Source organism: Castor canadensis, chromosome 5 (assembly GCF_047511655.1).
Source record: "Castor canadensis chromosome 5, mCasCan1.hap1v2, whole genome shotgun sequence".
Classification (NCBI taxonomy): domain Eukaryota; kingdom Metazoa; phylum Chordata; class Mammalia; order Rodentia; family Castoridae; genus Castor; species Castor canadensis.
In genome coordinates this window covers 5,059,342-5,085,283 of record NC_133390.1, presented here as the reverse complement: position 1 = coordinate 5,085,283, position 25,942 = coordinate 5,059,342, and the positions used below count along the sequence as shown (strand labels likewise).

The following is a 25,942-nucleotide window of genomic DNA, read 5'->3' as shown; positions in this document are numbered from 1 at the left end:
ATGCTTTGGTCCCTCCAAGCAACCAGAGCACAGTGCTGGCCCAGGCATGGGGCTGACCAGAGAGGCTAGTCTTCCCTGTAGCCAGTTACATGCAGGTAAAACAATGACAGCGATAGGAGGCTTACACCTGCTCTCCAGGCAACCCCATGGCCTTGAATTGCACAAATGAATGTCCTGCTTTCAAGGATTGGGAAACCCAATGCTGGTGTAGGGTTGCTGGGCCATGGGCAGCAACACCAGCTCCTTGACTTTGGTGGTTTTGTCCTCCAAGGACTACCACATGGTACTAGGGAGGCTAGGTTCTGGATATTCTGTCAATTACAAAATGAAGTCTCCTACTTGTGGAAAAGCACTCTTGTCTCCAGTTGGGCAGGACTTACACTGGCATTGACCAATCAAATTGTGGATGATGGCAATCTCACAGGCACCTGTAAAAATTTCTGAGGGGCTAAACTTACTTCAGGTTCTCTGCAGAGAGTCTGTGCTGGGGCCTGACAGAGGACTAAGCTGTCCTTGTCCTACTGGGCAAGGCCAGTGCAGTGACATCTGGGATAAAGAAGTCATGATACCAATACATGTATCTTTGTAGAGTAGGGCCACGGTGGGGAGAGGGAAGGAAACAGGGTCTTTCCCAAGCTTGGAGTGCCTCTTTTCTTGCCCTGAGCTTTTCTGTATTCGGCACAGGAATTGGGATGCACACAAGGATGTCAGAAAGCAGGGGATGTGGCAAAGGAAGGGCTTAAGAGGTAGGAAAATCTTAACTGCCCAAACAAGGAAGGACCAGCTGCCTGCCCACCATAGGGTGGTCTTGAATGCAAGTGTCAGGGGTCCCATGGACTTTCCTGGTCAGGCATTCACATCCCTCACTGGAGTTCACTTCTATTGGCTCTCAACCTCAGGACGATAGAGTTTTACAGTCCAAAGACTTCTCATAGATCTGCTATTCTGTTGGTTTCAGACCTTTTGTTCTCATGACTTCTTTCCATTCTTAAAAGTGTTTGAAGACCCCAAAGAACTGTTGTTTATGTTGGTTATATCTGCTGATTGCTTCTATAGTAGAAATTAAAATGGGAAAATATTTAAAGGTTTACTTAGTAATTTGCTAAATATGAATGATGGATGTACATTACATGCATGTATGAAAATAGAATAATTAAACCTACCAAAATTGTAAAAAACAAAAAGAGAGGGAAGCGGATAAGAAAGAGCAAGAGAGGGGGTGAATATAACCTAAGCACATAACTTGCATGTTTAAAATATCACAATGAAATCCCTTTGTACAATTAATGTATGCTAATAATAAAAGAATTCAAAACAACAACAAAAAAGGATACAGAAAGCAAAGAAGCTTACTGTATGTCAACCTGAGTAATAATTTTTCTTTATGAAAAGTAATCATATTTTCTAAAACAGAAAAAAAAATTTAATGACTAGAGTGACCCTGTTTCGCACATCATGTTAATATCTGGCTTAGTGGAAGACAGTTGGATTTTCCTGTCTACTTCTGTCTTCGATCTGTTGTGACATCATAGGATGTGTAGACACTGGAAAATTCCACTGTGCACTAACAGGATGAGATGTGAAAGGCAAACAATACTTTTAAAGACTGAACTGTATCTTTAATAATAATAATAATAATAATAATAGCGTTTGTGAGATCAATGATGTTTTTGATCTTGTGGGCTCTTCCAAAGGAGATAAGTGCCCCAGCATTCCCAGTCCACACTTTGAGAACAACTGCTCCAGTGTAACCCCTGTGGTACCTGAGCATCCAGGAGTGAAGATGAGGCATGGTGGTGGCTGAGTCAGTCCTGGGCCCCATGTGTCCCATGCTGCTGCAGACTGGCCTTACCCTGGCAAGCCATTGGTCCTTCAGTGCTTTCACTAAAAGGGAATATGAGCTCTTGTGGGGCTGTGACTTTCTGCCATTCAAAAGCAGGAATTTTTCCCAGCTGAAAAACTGGTTCACACCGGTGGAAATTGAGTGAGTCTTTTCTGGAAGTATAAAAATTAATCGGATGGAAAAAATTCAAGATGCAGTGACTAAACCTTTTCATTTTATAATTCTAGATATTAAAAGATATTTGCTCCTGAGTGGTAAAAGAGAACTGGAGATTATCTGATAATTACAGGATAAGGGTACTTTATAAATCCAAATCACTACTAACATGCTGTACCTTAATTTCATTTGAAACTGCTTACCTATACTATATGTATATGATACATTATTATAATAGTAAGTTATTTTAGAAGCAAAAGCCTTTAAAAATTAGACAAAAGCCAGAAATAGCCCAACAAAGACCGGGTAAAAATTTTTAGGCATAGGTTGGAAGATATTTTTCTAAAGAATCAAGATTTGCTTGATCTTATTCTTAAATTTCTGGATCTTGGAATTTCTGTTTAAAGTTAATATTAGATTCCATTGAAATTCAAATTATTTTACTCTGTCACCATTGGTACTTAGAGAGATCTATTATGTTAATATATATTTCCAATTTGTATCAAATGAAACTGCCCACCTGTGTGGAAGGAGAAAGACCCATGAGAACAGAAATCACTAAAATGTCATGAGGTTTGGATAATAGTCACTTAACGAATCTTCCTAAATGCTATTCATTGTCTTCAAGTAAACATGCTATTATTCCAAAACTTTGGTTGAGGTCTCTGTTTAACATATAAGGCAGAGAAGACTATGGGAGTGACTTATGGGTACTTTGAAATTATTTGTATAATAAATCACACAAGCCAGTTACATTAACACTTCAGACCATTGTGCTCTGCCAGAATTTTGTTGTGTTAAATATTATCTTGCCAGGGTCTTTGGCTAGGAATTGGGTTTCTTGTAACTCATGTCGTTGTTATCATGGTATTTATTGATCTGAAATACGACCTGTATCCACTACATACTATCTAAATGGCCCTGGAGTCCTCCTCATTCTCCCAAAATGTCACAGCCCAACAAATCCAGCTGTGTCTTATGACTCTAGACTTTACGTGATCATCTGCGGTGAAATATTAGGGTTATCATTTATTTTAACTTATAAAATGCACCTTTGAGGACCTGGATGATTCAAGATTTTTATTGCTCTGTGAAAGAATGTCTTTGCTATTTGCTTTGTCAGTCCAAGGGTTCCTTGTTTCTTGACGTAACTTTCTATTTGAGTGAAACAATAGTTAACAGCACCAGTGATCAATCTCTTTATCTCCCTCAAAGACTAAATTAAGTTAAAACATGTTTATAAAGACAGACACAGTCATCTGAATCTATTCACTCCCAATTACCTGTTTGGACACAACCAACAGATTTTTTGTAAGGCAATAATTTTTCTGGCTGTCCTGATATATATCGTGATATTGGTCACCCAGAGAGACTCTGGGAGTTAAATTTCCTTGTGCACACACAGAATTGGGAGGTTTCCAATCCCAAGGAAAGATTTATGAATAATATATCTCTTAATGGGGCTTGGCAGCTTACATAAGCTAAATTGAATTTCTGAAACTGGAATGGATTTCTCGTGACTTAGTGAACTGCGATTCCTTTGTTTCCAAAAGGATCTGTCTTTGGGGGTGAAAGACACATGAACCCACCTGATTCAAGAAAAGAGTCCCTCAGGTCTTGGTGTAGCTCAGTGCTCTGAGAGAAATACAATTCTGAGCTACTTGTGGGTCACACCGCAGGTGGAGTTCTTTGAGGTGTATGTGAGTGGTGTGCCCTGAGCTCAGGCTCCATACTTGAAAAGATATGGTCCTCCTTTGGGCAAGAGGTTGGACCTTGAGAAGTTTCTAGGAGCTGTGAGGGTGTGTTAGAAGCATGTGTGATTTCATTTTGATGTGATAACATGATCACTAACGATGAGAGATGTACAATGTTGCTATACTAGGTTCTCTCTTCACACATTTTGAAAAAAGTCCAAACCACAGGAGTTTAAGTTTATTTCACCTTTGGGTTTTGAGGGAACACACCCACAGGTACACAGACACAGGGTAATTTTCTGCTATCAAGTAGAAGGAGGGAGCGATTGAGTGACAGACAGATACAACAGTGCCATTACACCAAGGGTGAGCTTTCAAATCTTTATTCCAGAAGAACTTCACCCTCCCTCTCTCCTATCACCCACTAGACACCCAAAATCTCTCCTTTGTTCCTGGTGTGTGATGAGCTTTGAAGACCCACACTTGACTTGGGCAGACCGTGCCTAGGATACATTTAATCTATCACTCTTTGGCTTGTGCAAGTGTGTGGAGGGAGGTCCTGTGTGCCAAGGCAGATTCTCAGAGTGAGAAGGAGCCAAAGTTTTATCCAGGAGCAGAAGGCGATAGACGGCTCGTTACCTGCCCAGGAGGGAAGGCCAGTGTTGGCAGAAGGCACTGCCTGATGACCTTGCTCCTGTGCCCAGGATGGCTGGCATGGAAAGCAAGAGGAAGAAAGGGGACTGAGTAACTGGCTCTGTTCCACTTCAGATCTGGACATGATCAGATCAGAGACTGAGGACAGAGACAGGGAAGAGCAAGCAGCCCAGGATGTGCAGTTTTGCTAGTTGGGGGGCTGGCATGGCAGGGTGTCTGGAAGGCAGAGGGATGCAGAGCTAGGGCCTTCACCAAGGAGCTAACATGCCAATTCCCTGTACATCTCAGTAGTTTACAAGGAAACTTACCTTGACGACAAAAGCTTCTTTGAAAAGGAACAAAGACGACCTAAAACACAGAGCTGCGGCAAGTTTCAGAACATGCTGTTTATAAATCTGCAGACTGCACTGGCTATGGAAAAGCTCCTCCCTGAAGTCTCAATTAGCAGGACATGCAGTGTTCCCTAGGCCCCAAAGCCTTAAATCTGTCTCCTGCTAGTCAATAAAACTTGAGCTGCAGAAGCCCGGGACCTGCCCAGACAGATGGATTGTGACTGCAGCTGTGAGTGCTAGAGACACACGATGCTTTCAAGGCCGAAAATCAAAACCCCTCCACTCTCCCTCTGGTGGCCCTGGGTTCTTTCTCTTCTTTTTTTTTTACATATTTGAAGCAACCAGGAAAATGAAATCAAAACAAGAGTGGCTGCAACTTAGGAGAGAGCTCCTTTGTGCTGTTGGTACCAAACTCTCTGAAGGATCTGTATTGCAGAAAGATAGAGATCCACACCTTGTTTCTGGTATTGATCCAGGTGGGGAAAGAATGACAATGGAGCTGCTTATTAAGCCAGCCCTTTAAACCAGGGGCTGCTCCATGGGTGATATTGTTGCACAAGTGAATAGATTCTTTTGAAGGTTATTTTAGGTGTTAGCGTTGAGAGGGAATTGATTACCTTCGATCTCAGTTGTAAGAGCGACTTTCGAAGTTTTCTTTTGTTCTCTGGTTGAGCACAAGAATAACTTTAATGAGAAAGTAACGCCTTGGGTAAACATGGCGTTTCTCCCCCACTGTCATTGGACTGAGCACACTTAAAGCATTATTAACAGAACTGGAGGTTTGTGCTTGGCTCTGGTTACAGTTTTTGCATCTGCGAAGATTGGCAAGTCTAAAAATGCTCTCGCACACTGCCTTCTCTTTGAGCCTGTGGCGGCCTCGTGATGTGGGAGGGTAGGAGGAGGTATCTCAGGCAAAGCTCCTCGGGAAGTTGGGATGTTCCCAGAGTCATGTGCATAAGATGAGGAAACTTGGGATTGTCTGGTATGCAGTCCGAACACACAAGGCTGTCTCTATCTACTCTCTCCTGAGTTCCCTCTTGACCAGGATGTATGTAGAAATTGCCAACATGGCTGGGCTGTGGTCTAAGCTCATGGAAAAGGTGGGAGTTCACAGGCTTGCATCTTGGCCAGGCTGGAAATTGTATAGCACCATTATCAAACCAGTTAACCAGCTTCTGGTTAGTCTGTGAGCACCACAGCCACACTCATTTTCAAAATCAACACACTAAGGTGATATATGCATTTGTAGATTTACCCAGAGTTCCTCTTTCCTACCTTCCTTCCCCACCTAGTTTCCTTATTTTTTCTCTTTTTCTTCCTCTCTTCCTTCCATCTTTCTCTCTCTCCTTTCCCCTCCCCTCCCCTTTCTTCCTCCCTGCCTTCCCATCTTCTTTTGACTTTTAACACTGGATAACGTTGACCAACTGAAGATAGAATTCCATTCTGCATTCTATGGAGAAGTGCCATATGTCTTAGCAAAAACTGAAGTTATGAATTATGCTAAAACCATAAGATCCTAAAACATCAACATTTCTGTTCTTTGGAATCTACCCTAATCAGGAGCTAGGAAGGCCTCAGGTTCTGCCTATCAATTATTTTGTCAAAAGAGCAAATTACAAAAATTTAAAGGTCTTTATTGGCTTTTATTTGCAATTCTAGAATTGGGCTACATCCCTGTCTGTAAAATAGAAATTTGTTTTTGGACAAGCTAAGCAAGGGGATTAGTTTTATTTCATTTATTTTTTTTAAGGAAGTTGCTTTTATAGACAAGGGCTAATAAAAGCAGAAACAGAATGAAAAGTAGTGGTTTTAAACTCACTTTCCCTATGAAAATTAAAGCAGCCAATTGGGCTAGAACTGGCTCTTCTGGGGATTTGTACTGTTTCTTTCCTGATTTCTCTGAAGGTCAGATAAGCACCTTAGCTTTGTTTGGTAACACAGAACTGCAGTATGAGTGTAGCCATTTGCTCTGTCTTGCTGGGCTCAATCTAAATCAGGGTCTTCCTCTACATTTTATTTAGCAATTTGTATGAAAATCATATTCCTTGTGTGCTTGAAAACATTTTGCTCTTGTAAGTAGGTGAAACAGTCATAATCTTCTTTAGAAAATTGATTTTCCCAGCCCGCAGTTTTCCAGAGGTGAGACCAACTTGAACTCCAGCCTGTACTGCATGATAAGACAGATGAGATAGGAGGCTCTGTGTGGGTGAGGTTTGTCAGGCATCGGGAGACCATGTGGAAGTGCCGATTCTCCTGGCGGGGGGCTGCATGTCTTCAGAGAGCGGGTCTTTCTGTTAAGCCCCTTCTAGTTCCCCATCTAAGTCACGCGGACAGGAGCGTGTGGTCCGGAGTGCGTCTCCAGGGTGTCCTTAACAGCAATCACAGAAGCAGAAGTGTGTCAGGCCTCAGAGAAGAAGTCTCCCATGTGGGATGCACAGGGAGGTCCTCTCCATGAGTGATCCAGAGCCCACTTTTTTGGGACAGCACCTGGGGACTTCTTTAACTTATGTAAATTCCACTCAACAGACAGATTGTTTTTTTTTTTGCCCCAGCATTCTTAATCAGTAGCAAGTTGGAGTTTCTGATCAATACTAATTAATTGTAAAGATCTGGTCAATTCTTTTGACTATTCAACCAAGAAATGGTGCTGTCTCACTACAAGAACAATCTTCTCTTCTCTTTGTTATAGGAAATGACTGATTTTCATTAACTGGAGGCAAGCAGAGAGCAGATTTGACTCTGAATCATCTAGTTAAGAATTACTTCAAAATATGACAGCAGATTTATTTTGGTCCTATGCTGAAACCTGGTCTTGCTGACTGCCTGGTGGCACTGGGGCTTTGCCTCCTGGGGGCAGGTGCAGGCAGGTGACTTACAAGCTTACTTGCTCTGTGAGAGAGACGATGGTTATGGTCAACATGCCGAAGAGTTTGAGTCAAGACTAGAATAATTTTACCCAACCCTCAACCTCCAGGTTCTAGAAGACAAGACTTCTAGAAAATTGTCTTCTCTTTGCTGTCTCTCTTCCTTTCCCACTATCTGTGAAGGATAGGGTTAACTCCCCATCCCAGCAATGGATGCTCAGGGCCCTTGTTAAAACATGACTAAGAAGCACATTAAACCAAGCCCTTTGACTGGGGCTCTGTCAGGTTTCCTGTCTGTGAAGCTAGCTTGTGACAGACAGCACACACAAACTTCATTTTTAAAAAAGCAACTGAGTATGTATCATTCATTTCACAGAGCATTTTCTTCTCTAGTGCTTCTAAGCTACTCTCCTGGTTCAACACACCAAAATAGATAATTGGAAGTTTTTGACATTAACTTGAGGGTTTGAGTCAGTCTGTGAAAATGGTTCATTAGTCACTTGACCCGGAAAGCTGCCCAAAAGTTGTTCCAATCCTGGGGGTCCTTTCAGAACACCTGTGAAACTGTCCAGGTCCTCCAGGATATGCATATGTGAAAAGTCACCATACATGTGACAGATGTCACTTTAAAGAAGCTATACGTGCCACCGAGTTGTTAGAGGTGGCCAGACCAGACAGGGCTACTGGACTCGAAGCTGCACTGTTTTTCTGAAGCGCTTAACAGTGGGGAGAGGAATGTTGAACCTCAGAGTTCCGACTGACTCTCTGGTCACTGAGCACACTCGAGTGAACAGAACACTTACTAAGTTCAGGTCGGAGAGACCCACACCTGATTCCCCTGCCACGCTGTGATAATCCTTGCTGAAAAGGAACAAGTTCCTCCTAAACCAGAAGAGGAGATTACACAGACAAAAGATTTCCCAGAAAAAAACAGAAGAAATTAAAACTTATGACATGGAAATAATCCCAGCATAAAATGAAGGAAATAAATGCAAAGGGAAAAAAATTAATTTCCCAAATGAGGGGCATGAAACTTCCTTGCCATTTTTATTTTCACTTACTTTTTAATGAACTAGACTAAAATTCTTGGATCTCTGTAGATACTGGTTTTAGTTTTGTAAGATTTCTTGCTTTGGATCATACCTTGTGGTGGAATAAAGATGGCTGGCAATTCTTTGACACCTGGAGTAGCTATTCTAAGCCCTCTTCTCTTGCATCTGGGCAGGTTCTATGACTCCTTAGACCAAAAGAATGCAGCGGAAGAGAAGCAGGTTAGTTTCTAGGTCTAGCCTTAAGAACTTGACACTTTTTCCGGAAGAAGCCAGTTGTCTCTGAGAAATCCCACTACCGTGAACCACCGTGCAGTGAGGAAGGCCAAGCGGGCTGAGATGCAATCAGCCACGCTGTGTCAGCTGTGTCCCAGACATGTGGGTGAGGAGCCCTTCAGATGGTCCCAGCCCCAGGAGCCTCTGCCTATGGTTGTGAGGCAGACTCCAAGCAAGAAGAACCCAGCTGAGCCTCCGCCACCAAACAGAGGGAGAGCACAGTCGTCTCTTGTGTTTCAGCTGACAATGTTTTGGGACAGTTGGTCCCATAGCCACAGCTACCAGAATATTCCTAAACCTTTTGTGTGGACTAACCCATCTTCTCTTCTCACTCCATCCCTCCCTCCCTCCAGTGCCTCCTGGGTTAGATCATCATTTCTTCCAGATTCAGACTGTTAGGTCTTCACAAAGGAAGAGGGGTGCTGCAGCATAGCACAGAGTCTGGTGTCTCTTTTGTCATTCATTCCTTCATGAAATATTCCCTTACCACCTACTGTGTGCAATGAGAGCTGGCAACAGAATGTGTTAAGAGAGAGCAATGCTGGAAAGGGGGGTAGGAAGTCCTTAATCCTTAAGGACAAAAGCATCTGTTCCACAAGAGATGTCCTGGGAAGGACATAGATGGTGTGCTCCAAGTGAAAAATCTGAAGACAGTTTACTCCTGGAAAAAGTGTGTGCTCAGGATTAGGAAAAATCACAAAGGTCAGTGTATTATCCAAGAGGAGCATAGGCAGGGCTGGAGGGGACCAGCCAGTGTCCTGGAGAGAGGTTTGGGGAGTGGTGGCCACAGCTGTGCTGCAGTGGCTTTGAAGAGAGATGGGGAGGGGGTGGGGTTGCTTGATCTAGCAAGCAAAAGTACGGGATGCTCTCTCAAATTTCAATTTTGCCTAAACAAATAACAAATACTTCAAAATATGTCTCATGCCACGTGTGGTATACAGTTCTATTTAAATTTAACTAAATATTCCACGTGTTATCTGGCAACCCTCACAGAGTGGGAGGCAGGGAATATACCCAGAACCTCCCGCTAGTCATTTAATCACTGCTGAGGCCACCACTGAATGACCCCAGTCAAAGCACAAAATCGTGACCAAGTGGAGCAGGGAAAGGTGGAGCACAAGTCTGGAGAGGCAAGAGAAGAACGCTCACGTTTGGTCCAGGGCCTGCGTTTGGTCTCCTCACTGTCTTTCCATCTGAGCCTTTGAGTCAGGCTACCCTGGCCACCCTCAGTTCTCCCTAATTAAAAAATGGAGCAGTATTTATTTATTTATTTTGGTGGTACTAGGGCTTGAACTCAGGGCTTCATGCTTGCTAGGTAGGCCCTCTACCACTTGAATCACTCCCCCAGTCCTTTTGCTATTAGGGTTTTTTTTTTTTTTGAGATAGGGTCTCACATTTTTCCCCATGCTGACCTCAGACAGAGATCCTCTTATCTCTGCCTCCCAAGTGGCTATGATTATAGTATGAGCCTTTTATATTATAAGTGTTTGCAGCATCACAAGACAAGGCAGAATGATTTTCCTATATAAAATATGGATTGGCTTTATCAAAAAAGCAAAGAACACAGGTTCAATGATGATATGGTACTGGCTGGGTTGAAATATTGAAAGGAAGGAGAACTGTCGGGCCTATTTTTGAAGAGTGACATTTTTGAGATCCTTAGAGCATTAGGCTGTCACTGAGCAGGTAAAGGTGTGTTCTCAGCAGTCACTTTGAGCCTGTCATCCCTTCTCAGCTGTCATTTGGAAGCAAAGGGAGGTGGTCAAAGGATGAGGTGGGGCATAGTAGGAAGACAACCTGAATAAAAAGCCCTGGTGGATCCTAGGACAACGGGAAGATGGGGAGAGGGGCAAAGCAGGACCCCCTTTAAGTCAGGTTAATCAGCGCAAGAGGGACCAAACAGGGTGGTGTGTGCTCAGGAGGCTCTGTGGCTGGGGTAGGAAGTCACACAACTGTATACCAAAGGCTTCTAGAAAAGGCTGCCATTGTGGGTGCCCCGGGGATCCCCAGGCTGTGCTTCTACCAATGGGCGTCTGTGGATCACTCACCCAGCTGCCCTGGTCCTTGGGAAATGTGGGAGGGGCAGGACCACCGGAGACTCCAGGTGTTCCCTGAGGGCTGCAGGGGCTGCATCTCTTCCTGGAGTGGGATGAGCCCCAAGCTTGGCTGCTGGCTCCAAAGAAGTGGTGCTAACATCCGTCCCCACCTAGCAGGGAGGATCAAGGAGCCCTTTGCTTTCATGAGTGCCTCTTGGATGTCTGAGCTTTCAAACCTTGAATTAAACTTCAAGTTCAATTGCAAGATCAGCTGCTTAAAAACATGAGAAATGACCATCTTCCTCTTTTAATTAAATACATCTTCTTTTAATTTCATCTCTCTCCTTCACTACACAACCAGGGAAATTATTCTTTCTTGTAGCATGGTGAAGAAATGAGGGTTAGGGCCTCATTTATTGTAAACTGTGTCCTGAAATCTCCAGAAGGAAGAATGACCAAGCTTGCGGGTCATTGAAATTAAAATGTAATAATTTAGGAACTTTACGTTTCTAGCATTAATTTGAAGGTGTTTCTTATTAGTATCATTTTTCTGGAAGCTGCAGCTCGTTATTCTGGCCTTTCACTATTCTTCCTCCATAGAAAAGTCTTTGAAATAACCTAACAGGCCTGGCTGCCCCTTACTCATGGTGTGTTGCACTGTGTCACCGTGTTTTTATCCTATTTTTTCCTTCATTCTCATCATGAATGAGTAAATGAATTATTTGCATATCACTGGATTTAATTTAATAAGATTCAAAAAATGATATTTTTCTTAAAAGTTGCCCTCTTCCTACTAAATATTAGATGCTTCCTACAGACATGCTGTGAATCCTTTGGGATCTAGACACAGTCTTCCTATTTGCACTGCTTTCCCCCTTTTCCCTATTGGGATCTGGGTAGAGTGGTGATCAGCTGTCACTCGTATTGATTGGACAGGCTGAGAGAGGACCCGGGGGAACTGGAACGCAAAGCTATGGCTGCACTGCAGTGTTAGAAAACACTCCTCAACACTCCTTCCAGCAACTTGGGACTGTGCTGATGCTTTTTCTGTACTTGGCAACCTCACAGCATCTTCAATATTTCTGCACAGTCTCCTCTACCACCAGGACCTGAAGACCGTAGAAACCTGAACTGTGATCTTGTATTCACTTAGAAAGCAGAGTTTCCTCCATGTCCCAGAGAAGCTTCAGCTGAGAGGTGCTGATGCAAGCTGAGTCATTCTTGTTTCAGTTGAGCCTGTTGGCGACTGGCTCACAGAGCTCTGGTGCAGCCACACCTGTAGTAGCTCCTCTGAACAGGAACACTATGTGTTTGTGTGCGTGCGTGTGTGTGTGTGTGTGTGTGTGTGTGTGTGTGTGACAACTAGATGATGGTTCTCCTTGTCTCCAGCCTCTCTTTGACTTAGGGTTTCAGTGTTTCCATGCAAACACAAACCTTGGGTAATTTGAATTGATGTCTATCCAACAAAGTGCGATTCCCCCACTGACCCATAAAACAAACAGTACATTTATAGCATGCTTTGAAAACTGACCAGGCCACAGCAACAGCCCATGAAGTGGCTTTTGCTGGTTGTGGAAAGGGCTCTAAGTGCTCCACCCGGCAGCTGGGAGCTCAATCATAGAAGTTTTAAAAGAGAACAGAGAAATGTTAGCAGAGACTTTGGCTGGGTGCACCCATGGATTTGCTGACACCGTGGCACCTCCACCCTGCCTGTCCTAGGACATTTTAGCCTGAGTGTGGTACTCTGAGACTGTTTGCATCTGAGGCCTGGCCAGACATTACACCTGACTCTTGCTTTGCCCCCAGGGGACAGGACATAGGTAAATTTCAGGGTTTCTCCTGACCCTGTCCCCATCATTCCTTGAGTTAGTCACTTGCTCCTGGCTTCTCTTTGGCTTCCATTGTGGGGTGAGGCTTTCTCTTGTCTAATTCTCACATGACAATTTTGTGGCTGCCTGTTTCTTTCCCAGGATACTTGGGAATGTTTGACTTCTTTTTATTTTATTTTATTTTTTGCACACATCAAGAGAATATTGGCTGTGACTCTACAGGAGAAATAAGATGGGTTTTTTTTGGAGGAAGCAGTAGAGAGGAAAGAAGGTAGGATGGGAGGAATCTGAAAAGGGTTGTCACTGGCTGTGCACACACGATAACAAATATTTTGTTGGAAATAATTATTTTAACAAAATGGGAGAAAATTGGAAATTTCAATCTTTCATCTGAAAAAGCTGCATTTGTAAGTAGCTGACTGCCAAATGTGGAAACTGAGTTTCTTTTTCTGGGCATTGTGATGTGTTGCAAGGTGCCTGCTCATGACCAGTCTTTAGGTGAACACAGGCATAGACAGCGATGGTGCCCACATTATAGACAGAGGTGGGTGTCCTCCCTTAGCAGAAATCACTACCCCTGAAATTCAATTGTTACTGCAGTTTTTCAGCCAGCATATTCCAGTTTTCTTTTGAAAGTTCATAGTCATTTTACTTGTGGGCCTGGGCAATGCTGCCTGCCTTTGAACCTTACTGGAAACACCTCTGAGGTTGCCAGCTGATACCCGCCCATCTCATGGCAATTGAACACTCAGTTACAGCTACTTCTTGAAAAATTCTCTCTTGCCTTTTCTGTAAGTCCAGTCTAATGACATCTTAATTCCGGCCATGCATGAAGGAGTGGAACTTTTAATTTTGAAATTAGGAACCTGATTTGTTTGTGTAAAAATATGATAAGGCCTTGTGAGCCATGTGCAGATGTAATGGTTCAGGCTTACTCTGCTCACTAATTTCAAAGTTGAACAAAACAAAAAATTCTGCCAATTACATACCTGGGTTAGAAACAGCTTGATGGGTCACCCTGGCCATTCACGGCCAGCAAAACAGAACTCCCTGAGGTGTCTTTCCTTGGTCCAGCTGAAAATGATGTTAGCAAAAGGTCAAGATGTGAGCTGTCTTGTGAGATGGCTTCCATGCTATGACAAACTGATCTTAGACGCTTTCTTCTAGCATGCTGTCTGAATTGGTTCCCTCCCTGCCCCCTGTTTGTGCTAATGCCCCCTGAGCTCTTCAGCCCCAAATGCTTAAAACTTCAATCTGAACAGAAAGGCTTCTGCTTCCTCTGAGGATAATTAGGATGCTTTAAGGAATGGTGTCTTGCTGTTGGTCCTTTGGAAAATTGTGAATCGTTCAAAAATTATTTTAAAATTATATAGTTCTGGATCATATTAACTGCTGCTGGAAATTCCTCTCCATTTCTGGAATTCTGGAGCAAAATAAAATACCCTGCTTTAGTTTTGGTTCAAGAGAATTCTTTGGATGAGGAGGCTTCAATGGCACCCAAAAAGGACAGGTACCTTGCCACAGGATCAACATCAGGCCACATCAGAGAGGTCAGATTCAATGACTGCTAAAGCAGCCCTCTTCTGAATTCTGCCCAGGTGTTCGTCCACCTGAACCAGTGTGAAACTTTTCACCCCATTCCCCCAGAAAAGCACTTATCCCATTTCTTCTTGGGACTAGTTGTTAGGACATTATTATGTTGCTTAAAGCTAAGACCTAAATTACACTATAATAAATCTCCCTGAGTCTAGGGTACTGTGTACAGTTCTGCTTAGATAGCAGAATACACTTGACTTCATTTCTTCTCCAATATTCAGCTTTATTTTACCATATGTGAACCCATCTTCCTGGAAGGTTAGAACAAGGCCCCAACTCCAGGTAATCCATTTCTAAGAAGTGATCTGCAACCAGTTGGCAGGTGATCAGCCATGAGCTCTTCAGATAGAGCTGTTTTATAAAAACAAGTAGCGGTGAGATCGTCCTATTTCAGGTCTAGGAAGATATCGGAGATGTGGCTGGGGGTCAGGAAACTGGGGTGTGTTATGTGACATTTCCCCGCCACAGGCCTACACTTACTGGAACTCAGCACAGATTTCAGACATAAATGCTGACTGATGAACATGGGTGCACGCCTCTGTCCAGGGCTGTCATTGTCCTTCCGGCTTTCCTACATGAATGCACGACCATGTCCAGTGTTTGAAGGGCAGAGACTGGGCTGTGGTGTTGATTTCTGACCTGTTTTCTAGACACACATTAAAAAGCGCAGAGTGAAGTGAGGCACATGACCCAGCCAGCCAGGGGATCAAGGCTGGTGGCCGGCTCTGAGTGAGGTTTGGGCAGATGTGCTGGACAGGGCTCGGCTGGGCTCTGGCTCTGCTTCCCAGATCCTTTTGAGACTTTCTACCGAAGTCCAGTTCCATACAGATGGAGCCATCCATTTGCATCTAAGAAACTGTCTGGTAATCTTTGAAAATATGCAGAGGAAAACAGCTGTCCTCAGTTTAGAGGTGCAGGACTAGAGGGTCAGAGCCAGGGTGGGAAGGTGTCCTGTGAGATAGGACGCCCGACCACTTGGCTGACAGCGAGGCCCAGGAGAACAACGCGACATCATATCTGCCAGGGACAAAGGCAGACTCAGGCACTGCCAGGAAGGAGTTTTAATTAGACAGCTGGGAACACAGAGACAAGGAGAAAAGGCTCATAGTCTCACATTGAAGATGCCCTGGTTCCTGCATGGTGTGATGTGCAGGGGATGGGTTTCTGTCCACGCTGCTGTTTGCTCCCCACTCTTGAGGAGGCTGAGGGATGGTTACTAGTCGAGCAGTTATGGGGCTCCGGTCAGGATTTGGCTTTCTTCTGCACAAGCCCTGAATTCCACCTGCTGGACCTCTCTTTCCTCTCTCATGTGGAATTCTCTGCAACACAGGGTCGGGAGAGTTAAACTCAGTGGGCTCGGGTCTGGTGTTTCCGAGTGAGGCTAATAGATGTCCCTTTCGGGGGACTTTAAACTGTCCTTTATCTTTTTGGTTTCATTTATTTTTCCATTCTATTGGGAACTAGGGGACTTAATGAAATTCTCTGTACTTTTAAAATTTTTACTGGTCAATCCTTGGCATTTAGAAATTAGTGGGAAAAGTTTTGGAGTTTTGGAAGCCTGTGAGACCCTCGGAAGACTCTGTTGATGCCTGGGAAAAACAGGTAGTAGTAAAGAAAGGGGGAAAAAACCCCTGATTGTTTGAAAGCTATGACAGAAAGAGAAAAATGAGCCTAGAGCAGAATGAAGGAGTGGGCTTCAGCTGACGAGGGAGAGCGCCTTGCTAGGAGTTGCACCTGCTTACGACCATGTCTGCGTTTTATGAACTGGGGGTGCACTGCCCTTTCAACACCTGGAAAAGAGAAGGTGTCAAGCAAGACGGAAAGGATCCCATGGTTCAGGCAGGTCTGAGAGATGGCAGAATTCGGTAGAACCTGCTTTCTTTCAGGGCACCAATGCCTTGCAGAACTTCTGGGAGTGAAGGAAGCGAGCCTGGATGAATGATGCATGTGGTAGGCCCTCAACCATGTCATGGATTTTCTAGCAGAAGCCTGACTGCTCCTAATGCCATCTGGCATGTAGCACTGCAGTGAGTGTGTGTGTGTGGTCCCTGTGGGGTTCCAGAGAAACCCCAGGCCTCTGTCCTGGTGCTGGTGAGAGGTGTCTTCCTCTGTGGGGCTGTCACCCCGGACTCACTCCTGCCTTTCAGATCCTGGCAGTGCACCTATCAGCCTGACATGGACAGCAGAGCTCTCCCGCTGTGAAGTCCAGCCAGGAGTGAATTCCTGTGGCTCTGCAGCCTGCATGGTGGAGGGAGAAGCAGGAAGGACAGGGTGCTGAGCGAGCCAGCCTGTGGGCTGCCATCTCCAGTAACCCAGCATGCCTTACCTAGCCTATGTACCTTTCCTCCTTGCCGCTGTGAAAACTCTCCAGGGAAAATCAAGCCGAAATTCCTGTTCATTCCTGTTGCAAATACAGGGAGGGATTCGAACTTCAGGACCACACTGGCAGTCTTTGTTTTTCTCATAACGAAGTAGGCATGGTGACGAGTATTATGAGCTGAATCATGCTCCTAAATTGGTATGTGGAAATCCTAACCTTCGTTACTTTAGAACATGACTGTATTTCATGACAGGGTTTATAAAAGGTGACTAAGGTAAACTGATGACATTAGGGTGGTGTCCTGTGTCCTGGTGTCCTTGTAAGAGGAGTTTAGGACATAGAAACCCACAGAGGTGCGGAAGCAAGAGGACTCAGGAAGGAGACATTTACAGACCAGGGAGAGAGGCTCAGGAGAAACCAACTCTGCCCACACCTTAATCTTGGATGTCCAGTCTGCAGGACTCAGGCAATGTGTTTCTGTTGACTCACTGCCCCGCCCTCATTGTGGGGTATTTTGCTACAGTTGCCCTAGCAATGAATCTCACTGGAAGGAATTTCGCCTTTCCAATATAAAATTATTTTTGAATGATATTTATGTGAACTCTTGATGTTCCCTTCCTAGGTTTAATGAATTTGGAGAGAGAGTTGATCACTTCAGGGTTCCTTCTTTCAGTGGATTCCCAGGGATCTTCCCTCATTCGATTAACTGAGTGCACAGTCAGGATGCAGCTCGTGGGAGCCAGAGATGGGAATAACTGGGAAGAGACAACCCAGAGAAGCCAGTAACAAACGTTCCCTTTCAGCTCACTGAATTAGGCTCCATATCAACCAGAATCAGGTCTGCACAGTCCAGGACTGTGGGTTTTAGGATACCCCTATTTTAGGAGAAATGAGAAATGCTTATTCTGGAACAAAAGTGTAAGTGCCAAAGAAAGTGCTAACCTGGTAACCAGAGAATGAGTGGGTCACGTGGTGATGCATTTGATTTGGAGAGCACAGCTGATGAGGAAGGGGCCCTACTCACTGCTGCAACGCCTGGCCTTGCTCATTATGCTCTGCCTCTTAGCAGAGACTGGAAAATTGCACTTCTCTGCATCAGCAGCCCCGTTCCATAAACACGGAGGGAGGCAGCCGCGGGAGCCAGCAGTGAGTGGTTCCACGCTCAGGGCCTGCCTGCTGGGATTCCACCAACTGCCTGGCCATGGAGTGACCGTCACTCAGAAACACCTGCTGAAGGACGCTGTGACCCTCTGTATGTCTTGTTTCCAGTTTCTTCAAGAACATATTGTCTGTTTTTTTATGGGCATTTCATAACATATGATGCTCTCTGCCAGCATTTTATGTCCTAGGTGTATAAATTCATTTTTACTATCTTTTTTCTTGGAAGGAATTGGCCTTTTCCCCAAAACTGGATGCTTTATTCTCTGGGTATCCAATTTGAGACTTAAGGAATAAAATTTCCAGTCCTCACGTGCTTTTCTTACCTGTCTCTTTGGCTTTGCTGTCCTAAGGGCAAGGTTTGGGTCCCTCCCCACCTGCTCCCCTTGGCTAATCCATGGGCCAAAGTGAAAGAGGTGTGGACCCCCAGCATCTGAGGAGATTCACTTAATTATATCAAGGGCAACACCACTGACAGAAGTTCATTTTTTCAACGTTATTATTATATGGAAAGAAATAGGACATCTTGGGAACCTTGGCATTCAAATACCCCATTTGCAAGGCATACTTAAGCTAAGTGACTGTTATTTCTTTACAGTGTGCTAGAATTTCAGTCCTTTTATAGTACGCTGTGTGCTGAGACTCCTAATGAAGGAAAACTCCTACTCAGGACAATTACATCTCAATTTACTGCTTAGGCACAAATTTCTGATCTACAGGATTAGGCCTTGGGAGGTAATTTGTTTCTATCAAATACATCTTAAATTCTGAAGAGCAATGAATAAGTAAATGGAAGCCTTTGCCCATTTGTGGGTATGTGTGTGTGTGTGTGTGTGGGGAGGGTGTGTGTGTTAGAACCCAAAGTTGTTGTGTTTGTAATTTATGCTAATACCCAAAGACGATATTATATAACCATAAACTTAGCATTGCATGTGTTTAAGAATTCCTTTTCCTAAGGTCAGGTATTAATATATTTCTTCTTCTTTTTTTTTTTTTTGGTGCTAGGGATCAAATCAAGGGCCTGTGCCTATCTACCAGGCACAATGTGACCAATGGCTCGGTTCCCCACACTCCACATGCAGTCCTTCACTCTTCATCGTATCTTGGGTCACAGGATCCAAGAATAGCTCTGTCACACACTGGGTGATGTTTCATTTCTAAGGAATTTTTTAAGGAATTTATGTTAATTATTTAAAGTCTGCTAATTAGATTGTGAACACATGGACAAAGAGTTATATTTCAAAAAGTGTTGTTTTTAGGTCATAGAGTCCCTGCTGCCTCCTTTCCTCCTACCGAGGCAGGTTTAGATCTCACTCTGGGCACGTGTCGCTCTCACCTGGATGCCAGCCTAGGGGCCTCAGCTGACAACCCTCACTCACACACTCTCCAGATAAACACCCTGCATTGTGTTTGGAGACTCTGAAATTCTATGACTTTTAAGTGCATTCACCTGCCTATTTTCATTTTCCTCTGGAAAGCAGGCCTTCGAGTGTGGGCTCTGCTGTCCTCCAGCCCCCAGCACACTAGATACTCTCAAGCATGTGCCAGAAGAATGAGTTCTGAGGGAGCACCTGGTGAACAGGTAGATTCTGCAAGCTGGTTGGTCTCATTTTGTATTCAGACTTGGCCCATTGCAAATATGATTTTTCCCAGAGCTATCCTTTGGTCCATACAGAATTATGTCATCCTGGCCTACATCTAAGAAGCAGAAAGTAGTGCAATACTGCAGAATAACCACCAGATTTGGAGCAAGACCTGGATTCCGAGTTAGTCTTAGTCGGCACTCAAGAGGTGACCTTGGGTGATTCACACCATCGTCTCTGATCCTTTGTAAATCAAGGACAATGGACATTTCTCACAGCCTAACACACACGCTCAGAAACCAAGCAAAGCCAGAAAGTTAGGCTAGGTGCTACTGCAGACTGAATGGCGCCTCCCACAATTCATATTTTGAAGTCCAAACCTCCTGTTCCTCAGAATGCACCTGTATTTGGAAGCAGCATCTTTGAAGAGTTGATTAATGTTAAATGAGGCCATGAAGGCAGATCTTAATCCAATAGGACTGGGGTCTTTGTGAGAAGAGAAAATCTGGGTGCACAGAGAAAGGGCAGAGACACATACCTCACCAGTGAAGACATGGTGGGAAGGTGGTCACCTGAAGACCACAGAGAGAGGCTTCAGGAGAAACCAGCCCTGCTCATGCTTTTATCTCAGGCTTTCAGCTTCCAAACTGGAGAACATAAATGTCTCTAGTTTAAGGGCCCTGGTCTGTGGTATTTTGTTATGGCAGCCTGAGAAAACTAACACTGGTACTCAGTAATTAGGTGTTGATGACCGTCAGCTGATTTGAGAAGCTCTGGTGCATCACTGGACCCTGCGCCTATCAGAATAGATAAATGCACATGGAAGTTCATTCTATCAAACCATTTCCCCATCCTCAGCGTTTTCATAGCTCTATCAAAGGCTTGTGACATCTTTTGGGGGACTGTCTTCAACTGGCACTAGTTTCTTCCTGACGTGTTTATGATTCTACATTTACCTATCAAATAATCTGTAAAAGAAAATCCACTTCAGTAGATGAAGGAGGATCTATTTCATGCTCAATAAAGGAAGGCTCTTATGATAAATCAGTCTTTAAGAAAGGTTACCTGAACACTCTCTTGTGACAAAATCAAACATAATTGTAGAGCTGCCTCCTGTGTCAATTTCTGCATGAAAAGGCAGTGTTTCAGAAGGGCAGCATAAGAAATATTTGAAATAGTATGAAGGACAAGTCTAAATAGGACCAAGTTGCTTCCCAGTGGGACGTCATGACAGAACTGAGACACGAGGGCTTCTGACTCTCTGGGAGCATGATTCTCTCATTATGCTGGGACAACTGGCAGAGCTCTGTGGCATGTCCTGGTGGCCCAATACCATCTATGCTTAGAGGGGAAAGTCTAATTGTTTGGGGTCGTTTTGCAAGTGTGTGTGTGTGTGTGTCTGTAAGAAAGAGAGAGAGACCAGCAATATAATTGGCAGATAGACAGATAAATAGATGGTAGAGACAGATAGATAGTAGATAGAAGTGAAGAGTGAGAGAGGGGTAGATAGATAGATGGTAGGAGGGTATATAATGTAGCAGTTAATGTGAACTGTCCAGACAAGGTCTTGCAGGTGATAACCTTGACAGTAGGAGAAGCTTCAGGACTTGTGGGGGATCTTGGCTTACCAGACACATGGGACATTGTAGTCAATGGGGGCTGTTTTGTTTTTTTTTAATCAGTGGAGTGTCCCCTCATCCTTCAACTCCCTGTCTTCTACATTAGATCTGCTAGTCAGTATGACCATTCTCTTAACCACTCTGTGGTCAGCTTCAGGATTTCGGAGTGTCCATACAGAGAAGGAAAGAACAGAATTTCAGAACTTCAGACAGATATGGATAATAACAAAAATGCAGCACAGGACTGGACTGTTTTGGTAAAATATCGTTTTCTGTGAGTGACAAAAAGCTACCTTGGGGAACTAGGTGATGGTGGTGTTTTTTCAACACTGGCAGCAGAATCCTACATAATAGTGCCAGGTGGACCCCACCCACTGCCACACAAGCCTTCAGATTGATGAGAGAATAAATAGAGATGTGGGGAAACGGTGGCATTGTATTCTGGAAATGACCATGGCACATGTCTTGCCTGTACTGCTAACACAGATGTACTGCCCTCTCCTGAACAGAGCAGCTGTGCAAAGGATCTGGGTGTCCAGGGCTGTCCTACCTGTGGATACTGGGGTGGACCCTTTCATGGTGTCCACGCCTCATGTTACAACCTGTGGGTTGGAGACAGCACTAGTTGCCTGGGAGATCCCTGTTTTGAACATATCTTAAGTATGTTGTTCATGGCTTGTGTTGCTGAGTTGGGGCCATCCTTGTATCAAGCCCAGCAAGCCCCGCTGCCCAGGGTGACTGTGAAGCGCACCCTCCCTCTGTGAGTCCACCACTAAGCAGTGCAGGGACCTTGAGGCTGAGAAGCTACATCAGTCCCCACGTCCCTCCACCTGCCTTTGTGGCTTTGGCACATTGTGTCCAGTGCTGTTTGAAATACCTTTTAGCTTGATCTGCACACGACACTTGTGGCTAGGTAGAGCAGCCTTTCAGAAAATGATTTTATTTTTACATTTTCTAAAACAGAAAACTGAGAACCAGGAGGGCTGAGAAACTTCCCTAGGGTCACACAGCAGTTGGAAGCAATCCCCAAATCTGGCTGGACCCCTCACCCCCATTTCTGACAGCAAGGAGAGGTCAGCCACTCAGCCCAAGGAGACCAAGGCTCTGTTTGCTGGGACTCAGACCTATGTTTTGCTTATTCCCTGTGTGGGTGGCAGCTACAGTTGTACAGAGGGCTTGGAAACCTGCCCAGAGCTCCCTGGCTCTGGGTTCGTCCTTAGTGGGGTGACTGCTTTGGGAAGGGATGTGATACAGGCATGGGGTGAGGTAGGACTACACCCCAGGGCTCTTTGGCTTCACATCCAACACACCGAAGGCCTCTCTCTGGGTATCAGCAGCAGCAACAGCCTGCAGGTTCTGCCTGTGGGTCCCGGCTCCACCCTGGACTGAGGCGGGGAGGGAGAGAAGGTCTCTCTCTCTAGGGCCACCCTGTACTCTGAGACCTTGTCACCATCACTGGGGACATTTGAGGGCAACTGTGGCAAGGTCTGAGCCTGGAAGAGACTCTGACAGTAGGAACCTGGCTGTAGTCCTCCCCATCCTCTCCTCTAGCCTTGTTTCAGTCCTGCAGAGTCTGGGGGTGTCCAGACCTGTCCTTTCCTGGCCAGCAGGACCACATTGAGCCTGCTCGAAGCCCTTCCATCATTTGTATCAATCCCTGAGCCATGAAATCTAATGAGTGTCTCTTCTCAGCTGCAACGGGTCCCTCCTCCTCTGCCTTGCACACCCCTGGCCAGCACAGAGGAGGAAGCTCAGTGTCACTACTGTGACAGTGCAGACCTCCAAGAAAATGCTAGACTCTGCAAAGTAAACAGGAAGCAATGATTCCTTAAACATCAGTGGTTGCCTTTTTAAGCATTGTGATATTTTCCAACAAGGGAAGAATCGATAAATCACTTTTGCCTGAAGATGTTAGTTTAAGATATAATTGTAAAATTGATTTGATGACTCATCTATCCTCCATCATATATTCCCTAAATATACATAATTTTCTTCATCTTCATTTGTCATTTGTCAAGAAATAATATTATTGTTTTTCCCATTATTGTGAGAGGAGGAAGATGAATCAGACCCTTCAGAATCTTTGGGATGCAGCAACATTTTAAATCTAAAAGCAAGCCCTTCCAGCCTCCCTTGAATTGCAGGAGATTTTCCCCTTTGCTGTGGCTGTACCATTGATGCAGGGTTTCCTCTGGGAAGAAATGATTTGGCTGCAAACCTTTATGAAAAATGATGATCCCTAGTGCTACAGGTGCCCCAGGCCACAGGTGGTGTCATTACTTATGGTTTGTTCCTAGGAGCTCTGAGCTGGGCTGTTTGCATTTCCGATTCTTGTCTTCCAGTTAGGCTCATGGGATAACTTTAATTAAACATTTTTAAAGGATGCACTTGAGCCTCAGGCAACACCTACCTTTTCCAATGGTCCGACTCCTCAGTATTCCTGCAGTGTAGGTCACAATACGAACGTGTACCTGACATAGTGGGAAACAGAGCCACTGTCCTGTGCAGCATTTGGGCTCTGGAGGATTGCAGAGCATGACTACCAGGCATCATTTCCACACCCATGTCCTCTAAATCTCTACCTCCATGGCACTGGCAGCTCTGAGAGGAAAGCAGTTCTTTGATTTGGTCACGAACCCATCTGTCTAACAAGGCTGGCAGGACGAGCCAGCTTCCTCTCTTCCCAGACGGAGTTGTGGCTGGAGGGCTCCAGGCAGAACCTGCTGAATCTTCAGGAAAATGGAAAAGAACCTGCTTGAGTTGAGGGTCTGGGATGAAAATATCATGCAAGATGTATTTGAAATAAGTGCTGATTCTCCTGCGTGTCTGTCTGTCTATCTATCTATTTATCATCTGTCTATCCATCTATCTATCTATCATCTATTTTCTATCTCTATACTTATGTGTCTCTAGCTAGCTATCCAGCGCCACTCCTCTGCTCCAGGTGCAAGTCTAGGGTGGCAGTGAGGCTCTTGGCTCAGGTTCGAGTGGAGATGGGTCTTCTCACTATTTCTGGATCTGGTTAACTCCAGGGCCTTATATGTTACCTCACCTGTGGATAAACTATTGGATCCCATCTCTGGATGCTCCTGTGAGCCTTTTTAAAAAGTGTGGCTATCCAGTCTCCCCCAGGAACACTGACCTACCCAACATAGCTTCTACCTAGAGGTGGGCAAGAGGCAACCGAAGTCTGGGCTGGAGCCCAGGGTATGCATTAAAAAAAGACAATGGAAATTGTGCATTTGATGCTTCTGATGCCCAGCATTCACCCGCATGGAGTATTTTCAAGGATTTTTCCCTTCTGTGGCTGGAGGATTTTATTTACTTATCGGTCTTAATTACTTGACCAATACCTAGTAAGTGCACAACACAAAGGGCCAACCAACCCAAGTCTTCACTTCGAGCTGGCTTCTTTCTTGTTCTCAACAACCATTTTTGTGTGGATTGGCTAAGTCCTTCTTTCTTAGCAAAAACATTGCTAAGCCTGTGTTGCAGGAACACGATGTTTGATTTGTGGAAGTTCAGTCTTACTGTGAAGGTCAAATGCTGTTATTCCATCATGACTATGGTAACAACTGAAGCCCTATGATAAGGAAATCCCATTGGCAACAGAAGAACACATAGAAACACAAAGTATCACTTTGTTAACGTGGGGCTTTTGTGAATATCAGCTAGCATTGAGTCAATACCTGCAGAGATATTTACATAGTATCTGTGTGGGACTTATGGAGAAAGTAACAATACAGTTGTTATACAATACAGTATTTTAAAAATGGATATGAAGTGTGGACAGTAGGAACAGAAAATCATGTACAGGAAATACTTAGACTGGTTCTTGACTTTCATTGTCCCTTGGAGGTGTAGATTTCAGGCAGTCAGAGGACATGGAATTTGATCTTGTTTTGGAGGTGGTGATTCAGTGCTGAGTGTGAGTCACATGGTGGACCACCGGGCTTTGCTTATCCAGAGCTGTTATCTGTTTCTCTGTGCGATGGCCTTAAATTTGTGTTTTTCTCCCTACAGATGGGCAGAAGAAAGTTCAAGAAGAATTTGACATCGACATGGACGCACCAGAGACAGAGCGTGCAGCAGTGGCCATTCAGTCTCAGTTCAGAAAATTCCAGAAGAAAAAGGCTGGATCTCAGTCCTAGTTGGGGAGCTCCTTCATAGCCCATCTGAAGACCCCAAGTTCAACCATCATCTGTCAGGAAATTGAGAGAACAGCACCCTAGATAAAAGTCATTCATACACAACACACACTCACTGCAAACCCAAAATGCATGTACAGAAACCCATAATATTTATACCCTTGTAGGCAGGCGCAGCCAGTGAAATTATGAGCTGCTTAATCTCTGTGTTTTTCTTCATTCTCATTCCTCCTGCAACTATTTTCCTTGATGTTGTAATTAAAAGGCGTTAAGATGAGTGATTCAAGTGTTTGTCTTATCTCTTCCTTCTTATTAACCCAGGAAGTTTCCTGGGGTTAGAGGTGATTGCCAGCCAGATGTCTCTTTACTTTTTCTCCAAAGTGTTGGAGATGTGTCATGGTGCTGCTGTTAGGAGCTTTCGTGCTGAGATCCATTTTCGTGAGAGATCCATTCTCAACTGCGCCTGTCTCATTTGGAGAGTGCTAACTGCTGACGGGTGATGGCAATATATTTTCTTCTTGTGATGGGAATTGCAGCCCTGTGTCATGGGGTGCCATAGCTTTCAGAAGTTATGACTCATCCAGGAGAACACAAGGGGAGTGGGTGGTCCATCTGTGTTTGCCATGTCACCCAGATGTACTTAGCAGATGCATTTCAGGTCTCCAAAGGGGACACCCGTTCTGCCACTTATGTGTGGCTCTGTGGACCTGTGCAGCTCCAGGGGGCAGATGTGTTCTCAGGCTCCTCTGAGCTCCACACTTTGCTACCTGAGGGTCATTCATCAT

At 44.6% G+C, this 25,942-nt stretch overlaps 1 protein-coding gene across 1 annotated transcript in view; it reads left to right on the top strand.

Moving 5' to 3' along the window:
* Positions 1 to 25,443, top strand: part of Pcp4 (Purkinje cell protein 4) — a 52,196-nt gene extending 26,753 nt beyond the window's left edge. The window contains exon 3 of the mRNA XM_074072620.1: positions 25,033 to 25,443. Coding sequence (XP_073928721.1) covers positions 25,033 to 25,160 — 128 coding nt within the window. The 3' untranslated portion in view covers positions 25,161 to 25,443. The remainder of the gene's footprint in view (positions 1 to 25,032) is intronic.
* Positions 25,444 to 25,942: the final 499 nt, after the last annotated feature.